The sequence below is a fragment of the Rhipicephalus microplus genome, chromosome X (genome assembly GCF_043290135.1).
Source record: "Rhipicephalus microplus isolate Deutch F79 chromosome X, USDA_Rmic, whole genome shotgun sequence".
NCBI lineage: Eukaryota > Metazoa > Arthropoda > Arachnida > Ixodida > Ixodidae > Rhipicephalus > Rhipicephalus microplus.
The window spans coordinates 298,976,765-298,996,017 of NC_134710.1; the positions used below are offsets into that span (position 1 = coordinate 298,976,765).

Genomic DNA, 19,253 nt, shown 5'->3' on the forward strand with positions numbered 1-19,253 from the left:
GACCGCAAAAAGCGCATCTCAGTGGATGTTTCGGAGTCCCTGTCCATCGCGCCTATCCCACGCAACATGCACGCAACAATCCGCAAAGGTGTACGAAAGGCTAGAGCAGAAGCTGTTCAACGAAAGTTCAGGCACAACCCGCACGCCCGCTGTACCGAAGCGGCCAAGTATCTACGCAGAAACGCGTACGCTATCAGCGTGGTAGACTTTCAAGGCCGAGAGTTGACGTCAGCCATGGTGAAGGTACGCAACTAAGATGCAGCGAAAGAAGCGGCAATCACTCTCGCCACCACTACATGTAAAGACGCCGCGGTGATCTTCACTGACTCGCAAGCCGCTTGCCGAAATTATGCGGGCGACCGCGTCTCAGCCGACGCAATTAACATTCTGAAACGGCGAAGCTCCCCACTTTTATGTTTCATGTACCTACGTAATCTGGTTTCCTGTACACGAGTGTCTACAGGGAAATGAAGCGACCCATGCCGCTGCCCGCCACCACCAGCACGTCGGCCGGGCTGCCTTGGGACCAAAGAATACATGATCCATGGCTGCAGAAATGGAGGTAATAGAAAACACCTACTCGACGCTACTTTAACACTACAAACTGGAGCGACGAGTGTACCCTCCACCCTATCCAAAACTAACCAAAGAAAAAAGCGTGATCTTGAGACGCCCGCAAAGCAACACGTACATACCTGGTACAATAATGCACCGCCTCTGCTCAATGACACATGGCTACATATGCCCGCTCTGTAGCGTATCGGACACCCTGGCACACTTGCTGATGAAATGGCAATGCCGTGCAAACCATGACGTGCAACCGGAATGGTACCAAGCATCAAGAACGAAAGATAACCACTTAATGGAAACGTGGGAAGCCAAGTTTGTCCTCCAGAACTTGGAAGACCAGAGACAACTCAACTCGAAGTCCAAGAGGGTAGTCAAAGCCAGAGGGTTCCTGGACTAGGAAACCCTCCCACCTTAGGGTGATACCAGGTATCGTTCGGAACACTGTTTCGAAATAAATGTTTATTTCTCTCTCTCAATTCCTAATAACAGGAAGTTTTAAGATACCGTTTGCAAGCACTGCGGGTGTTGTGGGCGAAGCGGGCGCCATAAGAGTTTCAGAATAGCGTTTGCCCTGCTGCGAACCACAACGCCCCGTAGCCTCAAAACCAGTGCTTGCGGGCCACATTCGGGCCGCCATCACCACCCGTAGCCTCGAAACCAGCGCTTGCGGGCCACATGCGGGCCACCATCATGGCACGCTATTTCGAATGTTCTGCATGCGGTCCGCTAACGCGAATTCCGACTCGCGTTACGACGCATGCGGAGTGGCAGCGACCGCACCGCAAGGGCTCGCGGTACGCTATTCTAAATCTCCCTAATATGTTGGGTTTAACGTTTACGAGAGACGCCGTAGTGAAGGACTCTGGAAATTTCGATTACATGGGAATCTCCAACGTGCACCCGAATCTGAGCGCACGCGCCTACACAAATTTTACCTCCATCGAAAATGTAGACGCCGCAGCTGGGATTCGATTTCGCGACCTTCAGGTTAGCAGTCGAGAGCCATAAGTACTGGACCACCACGACGGGACCAAGGTTTTCTTCATTACACCTCACTCCTTAAAGTGCCAATGGTGGGCAAGGTGCGTCTACTTAGCAGGGCACACCGTGTTTCAATCAAAGATAAGCTGAGCTTAAATCTGCTCCAGTTACTTCGTTTGAAAGAAAAAAAAATGCAGTGAAGAAGCTGGACAAGAAGGATATGCGAGAAGAAAAGACAGTTAACAGCTACAAGATTATGTATGTGGTTTTATTCATTTTGATTATAAGATCAGAGAAATCGTGATGAGGAGGTGAACGAGCGTAGTGTAGCGTATATAAGGAAAACTCTGAGTTTTATTTATAAGTAAGCGACTCGTTTTGTTTCTACTTTTCAATATATTTGAAGCAGCAATAACAGCCCGAGCAAAAGCACGCTGTTCCCTTTGAACAAAAGTTGAACCTTGAAGAAATGAGCGTCGGTGAGTCTGAAAAATAGAGTGTACGTTGGAAGCGGAAAGAAAGTGAGCGAAGCACACTGCGGTACAATAAAGAGTGGCCATGGAAAGTGAAATGAGCCCTAATGTTTGTCACCATTGCCGCAAGTTTTATAACATCAGGTGGTGTATAAATTTAAAATGAAAATAATATTCTGGCAAAGATATCTGTCTTAATTATTCGTCCATGAGCGCCGTAACGCACTGCCGAAAAGCACACATACAATGGAACTATAGTTGGGCATCTGCACACATGATAGAAGAATTGCGCAAGACATACGTATCACATGAACACTGCAGTTCATATTCACAGTTGTACTGATAAGAACTAATGATTGATATGTGGGGTTTAACGTCCCAAAACCACCATTCCATTATGAGAGATGCCGTAGTGGAGGGTTCCGGAAATTTCGACCACCTGGGGTTCCTTAACGTGCACCCAAATCTGAGCACATGGGCCTACAACATTTCCACCTCCATTGGAAATGAAGCCGCGGCAGTCGGGATTTGATCCCATGACCTGCGGGGTCAGCAGCCAAGTACCGTAGTCACTAAACCACCGTGGCGGGGCTACCAATAACAACTATCTGCATACACAATAAACATTACACAAATGTCAAAGAACACTGCAGCTTACGTTAGCAGTTGTACCTATCACAACAAGAGGAACTACAATGTCCCGCAACGCATACTAACTGTTTATAGCTACATTTCATTACGCGTGTCATGCAACACATTCCAGGCCGCCACCATGGGTATGCTGAAGGTGCAGTGCACGGCAGCAGAAGAGGATGCCGAGCGTCTTTGTGTCCATAGCTAGATCGTGCTAAATCACTAGTCATGCTAGACCACTACTTGTTGAAACTCTAGACAATACAGAGACTCACGACACAGCGTCGGTCCTGCATCGAGGTCACTCTTGTAACATGCTACGACACGTTATACAATGGCAAAGCCTCTGACATTCTACCACGGTGTTTACTAGGTAATACAGCGTAACTGTAGACTCATCCGTTGAAGTGTGCACCCGTAATCAACAGCGCATGACAGACAAACGAGAAATTTTGTTGGAAACCCTAAGAGGCTCCGTTGCACTATTTTAAGCAAGTATACATATAATGCATAATCTGAAACAAATTTTGTGCGGCTTAAGTAAATAGTCTTTATTGAACTTAAACTCTCGAGAATAAAATTCTAAAGAAACATTGAATTCACATATGCATGACATCACGTATGCCAGCACTTTTTGGGTCTGTTGCGTGGTCTTTAACTTTGAGCTTTCAGTTTGATTCTGATCGCATAGGGTAAAGCTTCGTATTCAACTATTTTCTTTAAGGAAGAGGCTTCGATATTTTTACCTTTGTTTGATAATGTGCAATACTTACGCCATCGTTTACTTCATCATGAAGACGGCGCACAATTTTTTCGAAGAAAGGGAGCCGTCTGGGCTGGAGATACAGCGTACAATACTGGCCCGAGAAATGGACGCCACCGTCAGCATCGCGTGCCGCTGTGGAGAGGCACTGGTCGTAGGTGCCCAGGTCATTGAATGTGCCCGAGATGAGGCCTCCTGGTGGACGCGAGTTGGCGTCCAGCACTGCAAACAAACAGGGAAGCGAATGTTACTGGCATTTACTTTGGCCCAGCCACAGTTTATCTGCACGACCAGCCTCAAGATGCAGATGAACACCCACCCAGCTTACGTTTCTGTAGTTCCAGTCACTTTCAAGATAACACTAAGCAATCTTTAAAAAAAATTAAGTACTGGAGAAACTACTTTTAATGGCGAAGCTCCTAAAACCCTGGGTCTGTACATGCATGTCTCTCTTGGTACGTGACCTCCAAGTTCTGTGACTCACTCAGCAAGTGCGGATGGCCTGACAGACTGAAAGACGGATGGACGGATGTACGAACAGACAGACAGACAGGCAGACGGGTGGAAGGATGGTCGGACATATAGATGGACGGACAGACAGACAGATGTATGGACGGACGGATGGATGGACGGAGGATTCACGGTTCATCTATAAAGCCCTCCGAAGCTCCGCCCCACTCATGGTCATGCACTCACTGGATACTGTAATTTATTATTATTATTATTATTATTATTATTGTTATTATTATTATTATTATTATTATTATTATTATTATTATTATTATTATTATTATTATTATTATTATTATTATTATTATTATTATTATTATTATTATTATTATTATTATTATTATTAATACTCTGGGTGATTTGAAATGCGAGTTGTTTCTGTCGAAAAACAGTAATTAAACGCCAGAATGCGAAATCAAGCAACTTCTCGCCAAATCTATTTAGCTGCCCGCTATGCCCCTTCTGTTACATTTCGCTCCCTGCTGCCATTGATATTTAACCATTCTCCATCAAGGCAGTGCCAAAGTCTTTAGAGTTGAGAAAAATAATTTAAGTTTGCATAACAACATAAAAAAACTTTACACCACCAAGCGCTACCCTAAAAACTGCGTGTCTTACCGAAACAAAATGTGTACGCGTGTAGTCTTAGGTCATCACACCAGTAAAGAGCGATTGATTTCCGATGAGAGCTTAATTCGAAATTTGTGAGGGTAACGCTAGTGTACCCCCTGCCCCTTGAAGATCCCCGTCGTGAGGTTCGAGAGTAGCGTAGCCCGGCGGGTGCGTTTGGGAGGCTAGAGTACAGTGTAGCTACAACGTACTTTAATCAGCCGAAACAAAGCTAGGCTAGCGCTGCCGCATGTACATAAGCTTCGTTGGCATTTATGTTCTTCATAACGGCAGCTGTTGGAAGTCTGCTTAGCTATGCGAAATGAAAAAAAAAGCCGTGAAATGTACTTGTGAGGCAATCGACCAGTGTATCACAGTGCTACTTCATCGATCGAGAAACGGTCCATGTAGAAAGCAGGGGAGAGGGCACTGTAAAGGTCAGCAGTCTTTTCAGTTTGACATTCACTCAGAAGAAAGCACAGGCATAAAGCTCACAACATTGCTTACGCAACTGCCAATTTATTTGAATAATTTCTAAATCTGTGCAAATAACACGTATTTTGTGGTCATTCCACGGGCACGCAGATTCATTCTGTTATTTTTATATAGGCATCTGTGAACTCCTATGCACCCATTACACAGAACGCAGCCATATATAGTACTCCACAATTTAAACTTCTCGAGTTACATCATGCAATAAAAGTTATACACAGAATATCGCTATCGCGTTCAGCTCAAAGCTTAAGGATACCCATTTTTTTCGTACTGCAGGAAAGGTTGACCTCTTTTCAAATAGACTGGTCGCTGACACGGTTGCCTCAAAGCTTAAATCTGCATTGGAAATAATCCCGAATCGTTTGTGCTAAAGCAAGTGTCTGAAGTTTCGAGTGGTGCTGATTCAAATATTCCGGATGCAATTAAAGCATTGATAGTTCTAGGCCACAAGTACGCCTCCCTAACATCAGTGGACGTCGAGCGTTCTTTTTCGCATAACAGCGAATACTGACTGAAAGCAAGCACAATTTAAGGCCGAAACATTGATATGATGCTGGTTTGTCACTGTTTTCATAGCCTCTCCCACAATGCCCAATTATCTCAACTTTCAACTAAAGATGTTCATATGATTATCCTTTGTGTCAAGTCTTTTCATGAAAAAATAAATTTACCTTTCCCAAAGCACATAATTTGCCTGCTGTGTTTATTAGAAGTCTAATAAATGTCCTGAGCATGCTACTGAACTAATTACGAAATGTGCCTATATATGCCTCAACGATAGTTTTTAACGCCCATTTATGCCTGATTGGCAGTTTTTAGGGCCTATTATAGGCGCCTAAAACATTGATTTTTCGTGCCTAAAGTTCCGGTCTCTAGACATGGATTGCCAAGCCTGACGAAAAATTTCATGGCGTGCTAGTTTTTTTGTTGGCGGCTTGACTAGACCATATTTTGCTGTGTCCGTAAACTGCAGCGGGAATATGTGTTGCGTTTTGTGCACTGGATATTCGCAATCTGTACGGCTGGAAATCTGCAAGGTTGGGTGATGCTGCGAGGTGAATCATCGCGGCAAAGGGGCCGATGCTGCGAGTGTTCTCGTTTCCTATAAGGACTATCGAAGAACGAAATGGGATCGTGTCGTTCTTTAAGCTGACGTCGACATCCGTTTTCTTTGTGTCCCGAAGGTTTATACGTGTGTCCATACTACATATTTTTAAGTCTTTCCAATGGCCCCATCGCCACCATGTTCCGTTCTTGCTCCAAAATAAATGTGTTATATGTGCTTCTGACTTGTTGGCGTAGGACCTAACATTATATTAATAAACGTGCGTAACAAAACACTATTAGATGAGGCATTTTTCTTTCAGGGTTAGTAAACATTTCGCAACTGGTGAAATCGCCGCGGACTTGTATTGCCTCTGTTTACTTCGCTTATAAAAATAGAAGGAATGCTGTTGCATTACCTAGTGCATCGGTTAAGTGCATAGTATTTTCTTGCCGGTGTTTGTACCACGTTATTGCAGTATTATTGCGGTCAGCACCTTAGTCTAATCTGTTCCCTTGAAATTTAAATTTGTGTAGACCCTTACGGTAAAGTGCTTTTTAATTGGTTTTCAGGTGTGTTCTATACTTCAAGCTATAATAGTTAAGAACCACTATAGAAATATACCGATTCAAGAACCGGCAGTGTGGTAGAAGCGCCCACGGGGGCTACATACTTTATTGTAGACTCAATGCTAACAGTTTTTTCAGGCCCTGAGGTATATGACCGACTACGCACCACTGCGAGAGGGGCCAGAGCAAAAGAGGAAACGCCGCTTCTTGTGTCGGCAACAAGAGATTTTTGTGAAAGAAAAGATTTTGTTTTCTCTTCCAATGGTCATTGCCCTGATATTGTGCTGAATACCATACTTGTGGCAGCAGCACACACTTTCCTCAATAACTACGTGCCTATGACGACAGCTGTTAGAAAAAGAACAAATAAAACTGCAAAAACTTGGCAAAAGAGTTAATAACAGTTTCTCTGCATACTCTATATATTCCGTGTGTGCGTGTGTAAATAAATAAAGATTTAATAAAATTTACCGTATTTATTTTGTCATTTTGTTGGTCCATAAAGTTCCTTCCTATAGATCGACCACATGTTCTATAGCGTCAACATTTGGCTTCTTCGTAGAAGAAATGAATCACAGGCGAGTCTCCAAATGCTTTAAAGCGGAATGCATTACTTAAGCCAGTCCCCTTTTTTAAACCAAAAAGGTAGAATAAAGCGGTTAAGCATGTAAAACTTGCCGCGAACGCATTATCTTTTAACGGTAGACGATTGTGGCAATGGACACACAGACTTCCGTACGGCGCTCACTCGTGCAAAACGAGCGACGTCACGGCAGCCGTGAGCAGGCCTGATAATCTTCTAGGTGGAATTGGTCTGATCCATTCGTTGAAGATCTCGACCCCGGGACAATAAGTATGTAGTACAGCCGCGGCCGCGTTTGTGTAGAGCGCGCGATCTATCGGTTGGATGGATGGATGGATGTATGTGGCTGCACCCTTTAGATCGGGCGGCCGCTAACGCCACCTAGCCGTAATGCTTAGTGAACTAACTACTAGATTAATCTTTTGTTTCCTTTAAATAGTAAAGTTGGACGGGTACTTTGCAATGAAGGGTTTAATTTTCACTCGTCCCTTGACTTTAGCCGCCAATCAGATAACCTCCTTCTAGTCAAGCCTACCCGCTTAAAGTCTATTTTGCCCTGACTGTCCCTAAACCCCAGTGCTTTCAAAAACTCTGCGCCATCATCCTGAACTATAGGGTGAATTTTTTTACAGAACATTATCAAGTGTTCGGCAGTTTCTTCTTCCTCTCCACACGCACTGCATACTGTGTCTACCCCTTCGTATTTGGCCCGATATGTCTTGGTTCGCAATACTCCCGTCCTGGCCTCAAACAGTATAGAGAACTACCCCGAGTATTATCATAGATTCTTTCTTTAGCGATTTCCTGCTTAAAAGTTTGATAGATCTCTAGTGCGGACTTCTTAATCATGCCAATCCTCCACATGTAAGTCTCTGTTTACATCACTTTCTTCTTAACCGATAGTTCTTTTTGGTTTGGCCACCTGCAGTTCTATAAGTATTTACCAGTCAATTTCCTGGTTCGCTTCCTCCATTTTGTATCGACATTCTTCATGTACAAGTAACTGAAAACCTTCCTAGCCCAACGCTCCTCCCCCATTTCTCTATCACTTCTCAAATTTTATCTTGCTGCTAGCTTCCCTGCCCTCAAATGATGTCCATCCCATATCACCTTGTACTCCCTGATTTGGTGTATTCCCATGAGCTCCTAAAGCAAGCCTACCTATTCCACGTTGCTTAACTTCTAATCTTGCTTGAACTTCTGACCTCATGCACAAGACCGCATTGCCGAACGTCAGCCCAGGAACCATGACCCCTTTCCATATTCCTCTCACAGCATCATACCTATTGTAATTCTACAGTGCCCTATTTTTCATCACTTCTGCATTCCGGTTACCTATAGCCGTCACGTATATTTCGTGTTCTCTTAGGTACTCGGTCCCATTGCTCATCTATACGCCCAGATATTTGTATTTATTGGTTATCTGTAGCGTGACTTCCTGTATTCTAAGCTCACTACCTTCGTTTTCATTAAAAATCATGACTGCTGATTTTTCCTTACTGAATCTAAAATCTAAGCTATCTCCCTCATTACCGCAGATGTCCATCAATCTCTGCAAATCTTCCTTGCTGTCAGCCATTAGCACTATATCATCTGCGTACATTAATGCTGGTAGTGCCTGATCAATGAGTTTTCCTTGTTTGACTAAAGAGAGGTTGAAGCGAAGTCCACTTCCCTCTAATTTGGCCTCTTATCCTTGTAGGTACATCATGAATAACAAGGGTGACAGTGGACACCCCTGCCTAAGTCCCCGTTTTACATCTGTGGGCTTGGATACCTGTTTTTTCCCACTTTATAACTACCTCGTTACTTTTATAGATTTCCTTTAAAAGATTAGTGACTCCATCTTCCACACACAGTGTGTCTAGTATTCCCCAAAAGTTTTCTTGAACCACGCTATTGTACGCTCCCTTGATATCCAAAAATGCTAGCCACATGAGCCTGAGTTTTTTTCTGCTATTTCGATGCACTGGGTCAGTGAAAACAGATTGTCTTCCAACCTCCTGTGTTTCCGAAACCCATTCTGCAGTTCCCCCAGCACCCCCTCATCCTCTATCCATACCTGCAGTCTTTCCTATATAATCTGCATCGCCAGCCTGTAGACCACTGATGTCACTGTTATGGGACGGTAGTTGTTTATGTCATCTTTGTTCCCTTTCCTTTATAAATCATGCTCATCCTGCTAAGTTTCTATCCATAAGGGACTTCACCATCGATTATAGTTCTGCTCACTGCCTCTCTCAAAGTCTGTTTAGACTTCGGACCCAATGTCTTTATCAGCATAATTGGAATGCGATCTGGGCCTGTTGATGCACTATTTGGAACCCTCTTCTCAGCCTTTTCCCACTCTCGTTGTGAAAATGGAGCCATTGTGCCATTTGATCCATCCCTGTCTATTGTGGTGCATAAGGCACTTCTTTGTTGAAATTTTTTTGTCACCCTTGTTCTTATATATTCAATAGCTTCGTCCCCTTCTAGCCTAGCACCTTGTGCTGTAGTTATAAACCTCTGCTCTAGATTTGTTTCATTTCTTAGGGAGTTTAGATGGTTCAAAAATTTGATGGATTTTTTTGCTCTGCGGGGTGACACCTTGAGGCAATTCATGGCATTGTGGTGGAAAGATGGCAACGTAGGGTTCTATCTCTTCCCGATGAATGCAGATGACGCGCGACGGAGAATGGTGCCAATCAGAAACGTTCACATCGGAAAGAAGGTGGCGGACACTACGATAGTTTGTTCTAATCAATTTGCTCGAGGCGACGTAATTCTCCTCGGTTAGTGCACCATTATTTGGCTTGTGTGCATTCTTATCAATATTCAACCTTCTCTAAGCGCGGAGTATAGTTTCGTTTGTAGTATAAGCAAGCGATTTAGGAAATTTGTTGCGGTAATGTACGAATGTATTTTTCGCATATGCTTGTTTTCTGTACATGTCATGAAATGATTGGTAAAGCACAGAATGGTCAGGGCAGCACGTCACCTGCGTCCGCACTAAAGCTTGTGTAGGGGCAGGCAACGCGCAAGCGCAAGTCTACCGAGGTCGTGGTGGAGCCGATAACGGAGGCGTCTGCGTCTAAGCACACCATTACGATCATGCAAGGATCAATTGCGGAAATTCTCGATCAATTAGCAGATGTGATTAGGACGCAGTCCGGAGTTATCGAGCATCAATTCGACATCATGAACAAACAAACAATAGGAAGCGATTGCTACCCTCAACTGCAGGATGGGGGTCATCATCGTCATCATCATCATCATAAGGCTGACTACGCCCACTGCAGGGCAAAGGCCTCTCCCATGATCCGCCAATCAAAGTGGTCTTGTGCTTCCTGCTGCCAGGTTATACCTACCAACTTATTAATCTCATCGGTCCACCCAACTTACTGTCTCTCATACGTGCATTTGCCTTCTGTATAGGAATCCAGTCAGTTGGGGATAGTAGAGACTAAAGTAGTTCGCCCAAGCAGGCCGAAGATGGTCACCGAGTATCGAAAGCACAACAGCACTTTGAAGCGTCTGGCAACTGCGCTGCCCTCAAGGAGATGCTAGCTAATTAAATACAAAGCAGCGGTTAACATGGATAGACTATTTGTATGGCAATAAAACTGCACCAGCTTCCAGCGCCACAAGGCTGCGCTACAGCAGTTAATTAAAGCACAAGCAGACAAGTCACACGTAATGTTTCTACAGGAGACCTTTTGCTAGGAGGCGACCTTTCCAGAATTCCATGTCGCTTAGAGGAGAACAGAGCGTTGGAGAGGGTAGCCACTATGGTTGAATGGAATTTACTTCCAGGAGCGTGAAATCAGGACAGGTAAAGCTGGTGCCAGTAATCAATTGGAGGCACAGGTGGTTGAATAATCCCTAGTGGCAGAATCAAACAGATCGAGTGTATTCATCCTTAATGTGTACAGGCCTCCAACAGATCAGAGGCTGAGTTTTCATGAAATGTTAAGCAGGGCGATTACCATAGCACGTGACAGTCCTCTGATAGTGGTGAGAGAATTCGATTCCCCGCACATGAGCGGGGGGTGAGACATACAAACGGCGAAAGGAGCGAACTTGGTCAAAATGGCAGGAGACGACTGTGCACTGACTGAAGTGGTGGACCCACGCTTTCCAACGTGGATAGGCAATTCACTCTTGAAGGACACGATGCCAGATTTTGCCTTTGTCAGCAACATCGAAGCAGCTTGGACTAATATGCAGGAAAGTGTTCGTAGTGCTCTTCATATTGCAGCATTATCTATGAGGACCTATGAGGCACTTAGAGTGTAGAAATGTATTGATTGGGATCTGTTCCAACAGATATGGGACGAGGATGAGTCAGAGAACGGCGCCATGGATGATCTACTTGCGCAGGTCAAGAGAGAATATGAAAGGATCACTACGGAAATGTCCACAGACCTCGAGACTCTCAGGATGGGCGCATGGTTAGCACATCTCCTGGAGGCTAAGATATCTTTACTTGAGAGATTTAGTACTCAGAAGCTAAAGCGCAGGCCTATAGAAAGAAAGTCGTGGAGCTTAATCGCAGCATAGAGAAGCAGTGTACGGAGCTCAAATGACAACAGTGGAGCGAAGGCTGCTCGGCAGCAGACGGTGGAATGTGCAAGGGTGGAAATGAAATCTTCTGAAGCACCTGCTTGCCGGTGATAAAGAAACCAAGGGTAAATGCTAGCCATGGATAGACAAATGCATACACAAAAAGAGGCCAGGCAATCAGCGGAGTCGCTTTTCCTGGATCTTGCACGAAAGTACCTTCCGGTCAAGAATAATGAACTTTGGGAATGCCTTCTACATAAAGAGGAGAATGCCCCAAAGCTCAATGATATGTCTTCGGAGGTGGAGGTCAGGGAGGTTCGTCACAATCTCAAAGGCAGGTCAGCCCCTGGGCCAGGTGGCGTAACCAACCGGCACTTGAAGAATTTGGATGACTGGTCCATTAGGGCAATTGCAAAGGAAATAAACTAGGTATGGCCAGAAGGCAATGTTCCGGACTCGTGGAAACAGGCGGTGGTAGTACTGATTCCAAAGCGTGGGAAATCCCCAAGCCTAGACAACCTCCGACCAATTTTGCTTACATAGTGTTTAGGTAAGGTTGTCAAGGACATAATTCATAACGGTATCAAGGACATAATTCATAACGGTATCTCAAAAAAATTAGGCGCGAAGGGTAGTTTCCACACAGCACGGTAGGGATCAGACCATCACTTTCCACACAGGACTTCATGCTGCTGCTCAAAACTCAAGACGTCAGGAATATTTTGGCACTAAATTTTTCCAAAGCCCTCAACATGTCGCACGACTTCATCTTACTTAAGATTTCTGCTTTAAACTTAGCAGATAGATTTTTCGCGTTTGTGGAGTTTTTCCTAAAGAAGAGGTAGGCGGTCATAAAGGTGGGGCAGACCAAGTCAGAGCCATTCGTGCTAGGAAACAAAGGCACGTCCCAGGGGGAGGTGATCTTTCACCTCCGGTTTAACAATGAAATGCACGGGCTCTCAAATTTAAGCAGCTTACCATTGTTCCGAATGTGGGACATGCGCTGTATGCTAACTATATTAGGAATTGGAGCCCATGAGGCTCGGAGATGGCAGTGGAACAAGCACTTCAGGAGGCCTTGAACGTGACCAAAATATTCCTGAAGGGCACGGGTTTCCGACTTTCCCTGGATATCCAATTTGACGCCCATGTTATACTGACCGGCAAGGTAGGAAGTTCAGGGGCTCGTGCCGCTCAACCACATCCCCATAAATCTTCACAACACGAGTTAGCCAGAGGATCCACAGGGCAAATTCGATCTGTCTGTCTGTCTGTCTGTCTGTCTGTCTGTCTGTCTGTCTGTCTGTCTGTCTGTCTGTCTGTCTGTCTGTCCATCCATCCATCCGTCCGTCCATCTGTCTGTCTGTCTGTCTGTCTGTCTGTCTGTCCGTCCGTCCATCCATCCATCCATCCGTCCGTCCGTCCGTCCGTACATCTGTATTTCTGTCTGTCTGTCTGTCTGTCTGTCTGTCTGTCTGTCTGTGCTCGAACTTGAATGGGACCACGAGCTATTTTTTAGAATAACATTTATCAACAGATCGTTTCTCTTATCACTTTTCTCATAATCCCAGCTATCGCGAATGATAAGAACATTACCTTTTCTGAGTGTAGCGCACATTGAGATCGGTAATGTACAAGAAATATTGTCATTGACGTAAGCGTTATAGTTTCACTTAATATTGGCAGCATGCCTAAAACTTAGTAAAAAATGCTATTGAAGGTAGCATAATGATTACATTCTAACATTTAAGTTCAGCAAAAATGAAGAATAATTATAATCATAAGAGTGCAGCAAGGTCAAAAAACGCTGTCGATCGGTAGTCGAGGCTCCCGAAAACACACGAGCCAAATATTGTAGCGCAGCGCACGGCCTGAAATTCACCATTATTTCTAAAAGGTAGCTAAAAATTGCTTTTTCTTTCTCTCGAAAAATGACGCTACAAGCTCGGAAATACTAGTCACAACCATTGTGGCAGCCATTGACTAATTTGGGCATGGCGCACTCGGTTGTTACTGGGGCCGTCGTGGGAGTCCGCGACTTGTCCACGCGTTGACACGGAATCGCACAGATAGCAGCATATTTAAAGAAAAAAAAAAGAAAATAGTGCTGAAGGTCACGAGGTGCACATGATGTGTTTTTTTCCTGAGTCACTCTTTCTTGCTTAGTTTCCAGCGATTTCATCAAAACGAGAGATGAGATAATTCAATTGCAGCATGTGACAGATCTTTCTAAATCCGCTCCTACCGCACAGATTTAAAAAAAAATTTCGCGGCAGTGAATTGGTGAGGCAATAAGCTCCTATAGTATATCGATTCGATGGATACTTAAAAAAGAGCTGCAGGGCCCCTTTCAAATACATTGAATGTACAGGCTAAACCTTTTTCTGTTCTTAGCAAATCAATCGAAATGTGCAGCAAAATGAAGCAAGCCAAAAAACAGATAGTAGCTTGAGATGAAAAAGTATTTATTTATTTATTTATTTATTAAACAAAAGCTGTAATGATATCACCACAAGGGTCACGCGTGGAGCAGTAGTTGTCCCCCGCTGCTAACGCTGGTGTCCGCAACCACTATCGCACGAAATAAAGAAAATAAAATATGAATACATAAAAAGAACGCGACGCACATACTGGGACTCGAACCTTGGTCCACAGCGTGCCAGTGCATTATTATACCGCCGAGCCAAGCCTGTGCTTTGAACGCATTCGCTAACATTTCTTAGGCAGGCTGGATGTCAGGAAAGGAATCTCGTTAATATGAGTAATAAAGTGTTTTAAGACAGCCAGGAAACAACAGGGGTCGCAAAATGTAAATTGCGTAACAAGTGGGCTGTCTTATGCTCCAACAAATGAAAAAAAAGCTTGTTCTTCATCACCTATAAATACTGGAACATACCCACTTCAGGCGTAATTCTTCATTGTCGTCAGCCACTACATGCAAAACAAAACTCGCACGAAATTCGTTGCAAGTGTTTAGCGGATACCATGCTACTCTGAAGAATGAAGAAGAATGCCATAGTGAATGTCCGCCTACTACACAATGAGTAGTGGTGTAGTTGGTACCCTACAAGTGTGCTTGCAGCAGCTTCTCAAAGAGTTTTAATAAACGGCTCTTAAAGGCTGCTCTTGTACCTTTCACTGTGATAGTGCTGTGCGTTCAGCGCAAGCCTGGCGTTGAGTTATTTATTTATTTATTTATTTATTTATTTATTTATTTATTTATTTATTTATTTATTTATTTATTTAAGGCCCAAACCACATTGACAAGGTTATACATCAAGTCTTTTTTCCACGAATCTCCAAACAAAGAAAACAGTTCACTTACTGACGAGGAGTGGAGCTTGGACACGCAGTGCGGTGAGTGACTAGCTTTGCTTAGCAGAAGACAATAAACAAAAAGGCCCCACATCTCTGCAATCACTGTAACGGGTGCGTAATACATTAGGCTAAGAAACCCTCGTGAGAACCTTCGCCTGAAAAGCACGCCATTGCTCCATTGTATACTGCCTCGATCACCAAGTATCGCTCGCCAATCCCTGGCTTCCATTTCGCTTGACGGAATCAACGCGAAGACAAGCCATACCACTCTTCAGCTCAATGAACATGACCCAGAGTACTGCACCGCGGAAGTGGTGTTTATTAAATTCTATTTGAAACGGGCACTGACAAGTAACTCTCTCGCAGAGTTGGAGTGATACTTTGCTATTGTATCGTGACGAAATATGAGATGCTAAAGCGATAATAATTCATGCGGTTTTTTTTGTAGAAAGAGATATTGAATTGAGCCAGGGAAAGTTAGGCCTCAATAAAATAATAATAATAATAATAATAATAATAATAATAATAATAATAATAATAATAATAATAATAATAATAATAATGAGCTTCGTGGCACACAGGTAACTGACCTGTTATTAACAGGCTGCTCGGAGCATCCGTTCGTTGGCATAAAAAATTCACATGGTCTCTTATGCGTTCACATATGGCTTGAAACTGCAACCGTCTTCTGTTTGTTCTAAGTTCATAGTATTGGGCACCGCGCTCTCGTAGGCCTTCTACCCCTAACGTGGTTTCGCTCTGCCTCAGTAATAGGAAGCATTGCAGGCTTCCTGTCCTTCACGCGTCCCATGATCCGCCCGCTTATTACAAGGAGACGACGTCATGTGAAGAACGTGACGTCACTGTGATCACTTCAATAGGACTTCGCGAATATTGAGGACCTGTGACGTCGTGGTATGACGTCCCTCATTGTGTTTTCTTTTAATGCATCCCTTTTGACGCCAATGCTCGCTCTTCAGGTTTGACGAGGCACCCAATGGCTTCGCCCAAATTCCTTCATGCAAAAAACGAATAGGAAACGGCGGAGAAGAAAACCACCCATGGGAGAAAACAACGACGTTAGCCCAGGGATTTGCGACGTATTATCTCGTCTTTTCCCTATGCTGGTGGCATGTGAATTAAAGCAGTTCCACTTTTTTTAAAAAGGTTTGCTTTGCGAATTTATTAAGAACTTTGAAAACGTTGTGTCGATTGTCTACATTTCTCGCTGATCAATGATGAGCAAAAAATGAGAATTACCATACAAACGACCGGAAAATTATTACCATCCTTCTACACCATGCTACCCGAAAAATTCTTAGCATACCTTATAAACGCAGCAGTTACCCAATGGTTGGCAACACTGCCATAGCCCAGCCTTTACCCTCTCTCTAAAATAGAGCGGTGCAATGTGCAGTCTAAGCCTGCTGTGAGTGCGCTTGAGAGAAGCTGACAAGTGTGGTACAATAGAGACTGATTAATACTTGTCTTACCTTAGCACACATTTACCATTAGATAGAATTTCGGCGTCAAACCAGCACAATGAGACACACAAGCGAAAATCAGAAAGTCCACAAGAGAAGGGACAAGAAAACACCACAGAACAGCACAATAACAAAACCAAACGAACATAGCCCTACACACGTCTGCGACGATGGATAGATGGATGAATGAAAAACCTTTATTTAGGTCCAAAAGATCGCGCTGGTATTCCAACCGGAAGCGTGCCGCTCCCACGTAGGGATTGCCGGGTATTTTTTTGTTGTTGTTTTTCTTTCAAAGGAGTACTGAGACAAAATTGTTCAGCTGTGAATGAAAGCCCAAGCTTTTTAGGGCGTAGAAAATGTACTGCGAAGCGTGAGTGCGCCCTTAAAACGTATTTAGTGTTTACGTATTTAAAAGGTAGTTTTGGTTCCTATTGTACCCTGACATCCCAACATTTTCTTTATTGATTTATTTTTACAAACTTCTCAACTTTTATGAAGGCTTTATGCAGGAATGAGGTATAAATAGGTCATAAAACACAAGCTCTAGAAAAGAAAAAAGGGATAAAACAATGAAAAACAAGCCCATGAAGTGATATGTTGTGAAATAGTGACTGTGAAAAACATGAAAAAAACAACTGAATGGAACAAAATTTGTGGCAGTAAGTGCCCCCAGAGCCTAAACCCCCCATATTACAAATACCCACAACATAATGCCCATACAAGCACTGATACCGTACTGACATAGCCGACACAAAAAAAAGAGACATGATGTCCCATGACGCCCCGCCAAGCGCAGTATCGACTACGGAGCCATATCTCTTATCGCATGCATAAAAGAATCCATATTGTGCCGTGCTACCATATCAGAATGTAAAGCGATCTATTCGACGATTGTCGGAGGAAAGAAAGAGTTCAGAAAAGAGTTCGTTCTGCACTTCAGCTCGGCCACTTTTTTTTTTTTTGTGGGGAAAGAAAGAGTTCAGCGGGTAATGGCAGGTACTATAAGTTTAGATGGATGACCCCGTATCATTTTGTACTAGAACAAATAAAAAAGCTTTAGCTTGTCGTGGTAACGCCTTGTTTCAAGTTTTTCTCGTTCTGACTTTTCTAGGAGGCGCGACAGAGATGTTTTCCAACTATAACGGTTGTAAATGAATTTTACATATTTTCTTCGGACATTTTTCACTTTCCCTTCATTATAGGCTGTCCAGGGATCTCAGGCCACCGAAGGATATTCCAATATAAGCCTAACAATCGTCTTGAATGCTAACAATTTTATTTCCCGTGTTGATGACCCAGCGTCCGGCGAAGGTATTCTAGTCGTCTGCAGGCTTTTTAGCAGCAAACACTAGACGTTCATTCCAGCGCAAATCGTAGGTTGTATGAGCTTTTATTCAAGAGCTCGAACAAGATATTCCGGCATTTTCATGGCTGCTGAGTTCCGTGGCTTCTTTTATGACGGATGCCCAAGCGGTCATATTATGCTCACCCGAAATCATACGAACCCGGCCACGGCGGGATCGTACCCAAGTAATATCTTACTAGCGATTTCGGAGCTTCACCACTGCTAACATCGTCTCTATCTACAAGAGATCTATATGGCAGAGCATAGTCACCTTCGAAAAATGGAGCCAGTACTCCTTGAACTGATTGCTTTTACAGCAAACGTAATATCATACACGAATAATGCAGTAATATGTCATATTATTATTTGTTTCTGTTGGCCCGCCTCGTTGGGCTACTTACGATGGTTTTTATGTACAAACACTAACACGCCAATAGTCATCTCTTTTAAAATAGAGTTAAAACGAAATAACAAAAAGGATCGACTTAGCACGAACTCAATCGGTACTCTATTTGAAAAGCGACGCAAATATTTTCGGAAAGTGGATTTGTGTGAAAATCACAAAAATCAGAACATTCGAATGTGATTTTATGCGGTGAAATTATATTCAGCAGCGATCATAGGGTCGCATGTGACCGAAGGTCGGGTCAGCAGTTTCAACTTATACAAGCTAAAGAATTACGAAGCCATAATTGAGAAGCTTTACGGAGTCATGATTTGTATTTCTTTCGTCTGCCCATTTATTACATTCCGACAGTGATCAAAAAAGGTTCCTTGCTTTTTATAATGAGCGGATGCATACTTGAAAATATTTAGAGATAATGGTCTCCGTACCGCATCACTCACCTTGATTCACTTATAATGAAAAGTCATGAAGTTTTTTTACCACGAATGTGTTTTATGCCGGGGTACCCTATGGTTCTGTTGACGTATTTTTGTCACGAATATGACGTTGTAAAATATGTACTAACAGATTGCAAAGAAAAAAGTCGCAACTTACCAAAAGGGCGAAGCAATCAATGTGATTCCTACATATTCGAATTTTTTACGAAGAAAGACTAGAGCACATAAGGATCAATAGTAATGGTACCAAACATGTGCTTGCTAACTAAGCAAGATTCCTGTGGTGCGGCCATAGCGACAAATAGAAATCGTATACGAAGTGAGGCCGGCAGTCAACTCATTTGCATACGATCTCACATAACTCTACAAAACGCTCGTTTAAGAGAACACGGCTGCTCCAGGTACACTTTTGGCACCATTTTTTTTTGAGACCCGGCCCGTAGAAGCTCCCGCTTGCTGTAGGGGCACAGGCCGCTCGCTAATC

General features: G+C 43.6%; 1 protein-coding gene across 1 annotated transcript in view; it reads right to left on the reverse strand.

Annotated features, from left to right (window-relative positions):
* Window positions 1-19,253, reverse strand: part of LOC119161392 (nose resistant to fluoxetine protein 6) — a 121,475-nt gene that overhangs the window by 47,267 nt on the left and 54,955 nt on the right. The window contains exon 2 of the mRNA XM_075876626.1: window positions 3,431-3,642. Coding sequence (XP_075732741.1) covers window positions 3,431-3,642 — 212 coding nt within the window. The remainder of the gene's footprint in view (window positions 1-3,430; window positions 3,643-19,253) is intronic.